The sequence below is a fragment of the Echinops telfairi genome, unplaced genomic scaffold (genome assembly GCF_000313985.2).
Source record: "Echinops telfairi isolate 266 unplaced genomic scaffold, ASM31398v2 ScPeMD7_22;HRSCAF=79, whole genome shotgun sequence".
Lineage (NCBI taxonomy): Eukaryota > Metazoa > Chordata > Mammalia > Afrosoricida > Tenrecidae > Echinops > Echinops telfairi.
Window position 1 is genome coordinate 8447406 of NW_022103919.1, and position 7395 is coordinate 8454800.

The window sequence follows — 7395 nt, forward strand, 5'->3', positions numbered from 1 at the left end:
GGGTCTAGAACCGATTAACCGTGAGAAGCGAGGGTTCACTGTATTTCAAAAGGAGATACGACCCAAGGCCCTTGACTTCTTCCCACCCATGGAGCACCTCTGCCTTCAATTCCTTTCTAGGAAGGTGGCCTGGACTGGTGTGTCCCCAGGAATTGGGCTTTGTCACTTTTGACAGATGTCTCCGGTTACACCCTGGGACTGAGTTAGGGGCAGCCATAGCCCCTAGAACTTGGGCCAAGGCCAAGAAGGGGCCATGGGGGTCTGGGAAAACCAGGGCCCAGTGCTAGGCTGGGAGCTCCCTACCTGCCAAGCCAATGCTGCCCAGGCCTCAGGGCTTTCCCTGCCGGGGCCTTACCTGGTCTCTCCCTCCTTACAGGTAGTTCCTGAAAGATAGGCCCTGCTCCTTCTCCTCCATACTCCACAGGCCTTGCCCTCCCCTTGGGCTGGGCAGCCAGCCTGGAGTTGTTCCCCACTGGGGGCACATGGCCCATCACTCTGCCCCCTGCCTGAGCAGGATCTGGGCCTCTCCCTTCCTCTCTGCCCAAGCTGTCTCCTCACATGGCCACTCCATCTGTCCCCACTGACCATCCAATCCATAGGCCCCAAAGAAGACTGAGCTGAGGCTGGTGCCCAGCATTGCCAGGGACAGCCAACTGGGTGAGCACTTGCTCCCTGTCTTTTGCATCTTCAGCGGGAAAGATGCTGCTGCCTCCAGGGGAGCAGGCACCAGGCAACCCAGCCCTCACCCCAGGCCCCACCTCCATGTCGTGGGTAGCACCACTGTAGGTCTCTGAAGTCCCTCTGTCCAGGCAGTGGAGGCCGTCCTTACACACACCTTCTAATCCTGGGCAAACACTGTGGGCCTCGTGCCAGCCTAATGCCTCACAGGGCTGAGGTCAACTGCAGCTACTGTATCTTCAATGATAGCATCAGGGACTATGATAGTTAAAGGGAGCACTTGTGGTATAGTGGTTACTTGTTGAGCTGCTAACCGCAAGGTCAGCAGTTTGAAACCACCAGTGGCTCCATGGGAGAAAGATGAGGTTTTCAACTCCCTTAAAGAGGTATAGGCTTGGAAGCTTACAGGGGCAGTTCCACTTTGCCCTATAGGTTCTCGATGGGTCAGCATCCACTTGATGGCAGTGAGTTTGGTTTGGGCTTGGTGATAGAAGTTGTGTCAATTTGGCCTGGTCAGGACTCTCCGTGGTTTGACAGTAAACCCTCCCCCATACGGTGCCGGTCACAACCTGATGAGGTCTCCTGGTGGAGTGTGGCCTATTTATGAGACCCTGTGGAAAACTGGTCTCTCTCTCCTGGTGCCTCTCCTCTTCCCTCCTTGATTGGATCCTAGTCTGGCTTCTGGGGCTGCTGGCCCATAGGAGCTGCTGACCCTGGGAGCTGTTGGCACCTGCTAATTGTTGGATCTGTGCAACTCCGCACTCACCAGCCTGTGATCTCCCAGCATCCCAATTACCTTTTGGCTTCTGCAGCCGGCAGCTGTGTGAGCTGGGAGGGACCCACAGCTAGCATCTGACCCTTGGATGTGGGTTAGACTGGGCTGGGCCGCATCCTGGATACTTCTCTCTTAATAGCAAGTTCCTACGTATAGTAAATGAGTGTCACTGGCCTTGTTTCTCTAGAAAACCCGGCCCAGCCCAGGAGCTGACCCAGAAAAGCCCACAGGCTTTCAGTGGAGGGTCCTGCACACTTATACTCAGCTGGGAGAATAGGCAGTTATCAGCAGGCTCCCACTTCAACCAGGTTCCAATGAGGATCGGAATGACATCCCACCATCTGTTGCAGCGGCCCCGGCTTTCTGGAATAATCTTCACTGCACATGGTACGATTGAAGTCCAAGCCCCCTGGGTCTCCAGCGTGTGGCAGAGCCAGCGCACAAATCAAGATGCTGGTGCACAGACCCCTGGCAAGGGTCCACCACATACCAACTTTATTAAAACTGGCTCAAGCCCTCTTAACAAAGGATGCAGCTGGTCACGGCTGGCTTAGATCCCTCCCATTTCCAAGGCTCCTTCCTGGGTCTCGCTCAGCCTTTCTGTCCCACCTTAGTCTGTTAGTCAATCAGCTGAGGGTTGTGCTGGCCAAGATCTTCCTGTTCACAAAGGGCTTCTCCCATCCATGTTCTGGCAGGATTCTCCTGGCAGGCAGAGGTAAGCAGGGCAGGGCTGGTGGCCACCTGCAGCTTGAAGAGACCCTGATGCAAGGTGCTCTGCTGGGAGCCCCAGGGGACCCAGGTGCTCCGCTAGGAGGACCTGGCTACAAGGTTTTGGGTCTCTGGATGTGGCAGGCCTTGCTCTGCCATCAGCCCCTCAGCCACTTGGTGTCCTTATCCACGGTCGAAAAGCGGATTAGCTTCAGGGAGGGTGGCAGGGACTTACTGTCATCCCAGAGGTACTCAGGGGACAGCACCTTGGAGGGCTTTTGAGAGATGAAGCGGCGGTTCAGGTGGCTCTCCTCCTGCCAGGCGGCCATGATACCATTGGCCTTGTCTGCCAGGATGGCCATGTGGCAGCCCCTGGTGAAGTCATATACTTTGGCTACCCGGCCCCCAAAGACCGCCCCACCATAATAAAAGTCCCCTTCACTGTCCTCCACAAAGGCAGTGGAGATGTGCCTGCGTTCATAGGGAAACTGCTGGCGGGGTACGGCATAGTAGCCCGGGTGAATGGCAGCCACCAGGTCCCCCAGGGTCTCAGGGCCCCACGAGTTCCTGAATACCATGTCCACATCGAGGCAGAAGAGGTAGTCCACCTCGCGGTGCGCCCTCCTGACAATGTGCTGGCTGATGGTCTCCATCCGGCGCATGGAGATCTCTTCCCAGCTGGAGTGATCCTGGATGGGGATGATGCTGAGGAGCCTGCCAGGGCCTAGCGGCACGTGGGGTATGGCCTCAGGGTCATTAGTGAAGACGTAGTAGTTCACTTGGTAGCCCTGCATGAAGAATGCCTCAGCCGATTCCAGGAAGGGCTGGATCAAGGTGGTGTACCTGGTGAGAAGACCCCAGTCCAAATCTACCCTCCCCATGTCAGGACCCCCCAACCAGACACCTACCATGTGCTGGCACCACTAAGCCACCAGCTCTGGAGTCAGCCGGGATAGGCCCCACCTCCCTGCTCCTCCACCACCTGGATTACTATGGCCTCGTCCCAAAAGACTCTAAATTCAAACGACAGGACTGGTCTCTTAAGACTGTTGTAAGGATGATACTTTAACAGTAATGATGTGTATAGTCATAAACCAGGCTAACTTTTACTGAGTGCTTTCTAAGGGTTGGGCCAGGTTCTATGGGATTCTCGCCTCTTTCAGTCCACATAAGAGAGGTGTTATAATCTCTTTGTTATAGGCAGGAACACTGAGATTCAACAGGACAGTCACCCAGACACAAGTAAGTGGAGACATCCAGGGAGGGTAGGCTGAGGGTGTTGGGAGTGCAGAATGGGCAGTGGACCTCATGACCAACCCCAAGCTACAGGTAGTTGGATAAGGAACCACCAGGTAGGCTGTCCATCATCTGGCCAGTGCCCTCTCTCAGGAATCCCACAGGGAAATTGTCTGGTGGGAGCTCCTAACGGGAATACCAGGTCAGACCAGGTAGGAGAGAGGGGAACAGAGGAGAAAGCCAGAGAGGAGGGCAAGAACAGTAAGGGTGTGGAGAGGAGAGGTTCCTGGGGCTTGCCTGCTTGGGTACCCGGCCTGCCTGTGGCCAAGGAAGCCCACGGATGTGCAGAGGTCTGAATTTCTGTTTCTTGAAATATACCTGAACTCTCCCTGCTGTTCTCTTCCTAGGCTGGCTCCTCCCTCTTTCTAGACCACAGCCAGGCCCCCTCCTCCAGGCAATTCCCACCCCACCCCCACAACCCCACTACCTTCCCATTTGCTCAGCACCTGGCCCAAGACCTTCCGTGGTCCAGGCCAGGTCCCAGGTCTGGGGCCTACATCTCCCCCAGACTGTAAGGCCCTGCACCTCAGCCTGGGACTCACCTCCCTACAGCAAACACTGTGAGCCCGATGGTCAGGTTCAGCGGCTGATAGATGCTCTGCAGAAGCGCCAGGTCAAAGGTCCCCTCCGATACAATGGGTGCCAGCCAGGGCGTGAGTGTCAGCAGCTCTGTGGGTCTGGCAACAGGGGAGGCCACGAGGCACTGAGCCCACCCTTCTGTGAAATTCCAGCCTGGCCCTGCCTACCATGCAGGGTAGTTCTGTCCCTGTGTCTGAACTTCAGCTTCCTCATGTGGAAAGTGAGGATAAAGGAACCTGGTGGCACAGTGCTTTAGCACTCAGCTATGAACCCAAAGTTGATGGTTCAAACCCTACAGCCACTTCATTGGAGAAAAATGTGGAGACTCAGGGGGCAGTTCTACTCTGTCCTCTAGGGTGGATAGGTATTGGAATCGACTCCGACAGCAACAAGTCTGATTGGGATGACCAGGAGTTCATTCCCAGAAGCGTCTGGAAGAATCAGGCATGTCATGGGTCTTCTGAGGACTTAATGAACAAGAGCTCCGAGCCCTGGTGGTGTAGTGGGCTGCTGACTCCAAGGTCAGCAGTTCGAAGCCACCCACTACCCCGAGGGAGAAAGATGAGGCTTTCTGTTCTTGTATGAGGAGTTCATCTTGGAAACTCAAAGGGGCCGGTCCAGCCTGTTCTACAGGGAAGCCAGGAGTAGGAGCGGATGGCAGTGAGTTTGGTTTGGGTTTGGAGCACGGACAGTGGGGCAACCACAAGGCTGCAAATTTTATAAGCATCCCCTCCTCTGGTCTTCCAGCCCTTAGAAGGTTATTGGTGTTGGGTGCTGTCAGGTTGATTCCAACTCACAGAGCCTAGAAAGGAGAGTTGAACTGCCCCACCCCCACCCCCCAGGGTTTCTTAGACTGCAGTCTTTACAGGTCTTTTTACCTGCCCACTCGCCGACCTTTGGGTTAGCAGCTGAGACCATAATCAACCCAGTACCGGGGCACCTTTTCCGATGAGGTAGGGATCACACTCACTCCTCACTTAGCGACATGGTTAGGTCCCAGGCCATTCAGGGAAAATCCATGTTATGCAAAAGTGGAGGATCACGACATAGCGGCCCACTTCCATCAGTACATAATTGCTGATGAGGACTACTAAGCCTCATGGCCCAGCCAGGCTGACCCAGAGCCATCACCACCACAGCCAGCAAGGCTCTTACCTCGAAGCTTGGTGGTCATTACTGTCGGAGGCACAGTTTTAATGTGCGAAATAGATTTTTTCTTTTTACCAATCTTGCAAACGTTGAACATCAGGTAACAAGATAGTCAATAGGTGAGGGTAGGTGTTATTATCTATTTTACACACACACACACACACACACACACACACAGAGCAGTTAAGTAACCTGCCTCAGATGACACAGCTAGTGACATAGGAAAGGTTGAAATCCACCCAAGTTCAATTCACACACAGCCTGTGTGCTTACACAGGCCCAGACTGCCCAGGCCCCAAGCCACCCTGAAACACCTTTACCACCCCACCTTCTAATCAGGGCTCCTGCTGACTCTTCCACCCACCACCTCACCCTGTGCTCAGGCCCTAACCAACACCTACCTCTGCTCTAGCAGCTTGGGTTGTGGGTAGTTTGACCTGCAACCAAGGAGAGCCAGGGATGAGGGGAGGTGGCCCCTCCTCCAGGGGCCACCAAGGGGAGAAAGGGCAGTCTCCTTACTGTGCCGCAGGCTGGAACGGCTTCTCCCCCTTGTACTGCAGCTTCATGTTACTGGTGGCAAAGACAAGAAAGAGGCCTTAGTGTTGGGGCCTGTGACAGAGATACTCAACACGTGAATAACGATGAAGCCTTTAGATGAGCTGGTATTGCCGTAGGGACCATGCTGACCCGCTAACCTTCACCACAGTTCTGCCCATTCTAAAAAGGGGTGGGGGCTGGTCCAGCTCATCCAGGTGAGGTGGTCTTTCAGGGTCAATGACCCAGTAAGTGGCAGGATTGAGATTTGAACCCAGCACCCCACGGGGCCACAGCAGATGCTTTTCAACCCTGTTGTTCTGCAGGATCACAGCCTCTCCTAGAGGGCTTGAGAAGCTGCAAAGGCCCAGCAGGCCCACCTCCGCTGCTTTCTCTCTCAGAGACCTCTCCTTCCCCTGGACCTATGGGGATGGCCGGTTTCATGTGCTCACTTGTCAGTCACTCAATCCATCACACATCAAGTTTGACTGTTTGAGGCTTTGTATATGTAATGAACACTTTCAATCAGCTGGTAGTAGTTTAAGGAGATTATCTGGGTGGACCTGATCCAATCAACTGAATCTTCTGTTGCCCTGAAGGTGAAATACTGCCTCCAAGAAGACAGCATCAGCCCTTGTCCAAGAGTTCCCAATTGCCCTTCCTTGTAGTGAGCCCAAATAAGTAAGCACACATACACACATAAGTGTCTGGTAGTGTGACTGGTCTGTCCCCCGGTGGAACGCGCCCTGAAGTTCCTGCCTGTCCTTATCTGTTGAATGGGACAACCATTCTTAGCCCTCCAAGTCTTTGCGAGAATTAAACTAATTCGTTTATCTCGTGGGCATTTTAGCCCAGCATGGAAGTGCCCTCTGGGAAAGCCCAGCATGTTCATCCCTTCTTAGCAAGCAGCCTCCAGCCTCTGCTGGCTTCCACAAATGCCAACCTGAGCCCAGAAGCAAGGGGTCCTGGAGGAAGGTGAGGCAGGGTTGCTGGGTGGGCACCAGGGATTGCCTCCGGCAGTGCTACCCACTGGCTAAAGGGCACAGGCCTCCCTTTTCACTCCCTGGGCTTGAGTTCCATCCTTGAACCAGGGCCACCAGTCCTTTTTCCCCAGTGGCGTTTTACAGGTGGGGGAACGGAGGCCCTGAGGAGAAGGCCTGTCTGCGGTGTCAGTGCGGTGTCAGTGTGGCTCCAAGAGAGGCCTGAGGCTGACTGTCCTAACGCAGGCACGCCGAAGCTCAGGCCGGTTTGTGGCATGGTTGTCTCCACACTGCGAGTGAACTTTCAATGCCACATGGGATGGAATGGCCTACACCACCTTGAGTGCTCTCCTTTTTGTGATCTATAGCAGGAGCCCTGGTGGCACAGTGGGTTAAGTGCCCACAACTAGCTGATCCCATAAAGATCTACAACTTCGGAAACTCTCCGCAGTTCTACTCCATCCTGTTGGGTAGCGCTGAGTCAGAGCTGACTGGATGGCGGCGGGGTTCTGGGGTGTTTGTCCACCGCAGGGGTGGGTACATCCGGCCCAAGGGCCATATCACCCAAACCAAACTCACTGCCATCGAGTCAGTTCTGGCTCAGAGTGACTCTATAGGACAGAGTAGAACTGCCCTGTGGGTTTCAGAGACTGGAACTCTTTACGGGAATAAAAGCCAAGTCTTTCTCTCTCAGAG

The 7395-nt window shown here is 54.6% G+C and overlaps 1 protein-coding gene across 3 annotated transcripts in view; it reads right to left on the reverse strand.

The window, feature by feature from the left end:
• Positions 1 to 1926: 1926 nt before the first annotated feature.
• Positions 1927 to 7395, reverse strand: part of GBGT1 (globoside alpha-1,3-N-acetylgalactosaminyltransferase 1 (FORS blood group)) — a 9035-nt gene continuing 3566 nt past the window's right edge. For all 3 annotated transcript variants that reach the window (XM_045288574.1, XM_045288573.1, XM_045288572.1), the window contains 4 exons: positions 5705 to 5755; positions 5587 to 5622; positions 4000 to 4134; positions 1927 to 3004 (listed from right to left, as the gene is read on the reverse strand). In XM_045288574.1, coding sequence (XP_045144509.1) covers positions 2320 to 3004; positions 4000 to 4134; positions 5587 to 5622; positions 5705 to 5755 — 907 coding nt within the window. In that variant the 3' untranslated portion in view covers positions 1927 to 2319. The remainder of the gene's footprint in view (positions 3005 to 3999; positions 4135 to 5586; positions 5623 to 5704; positions 5756 to 7395) is intronic.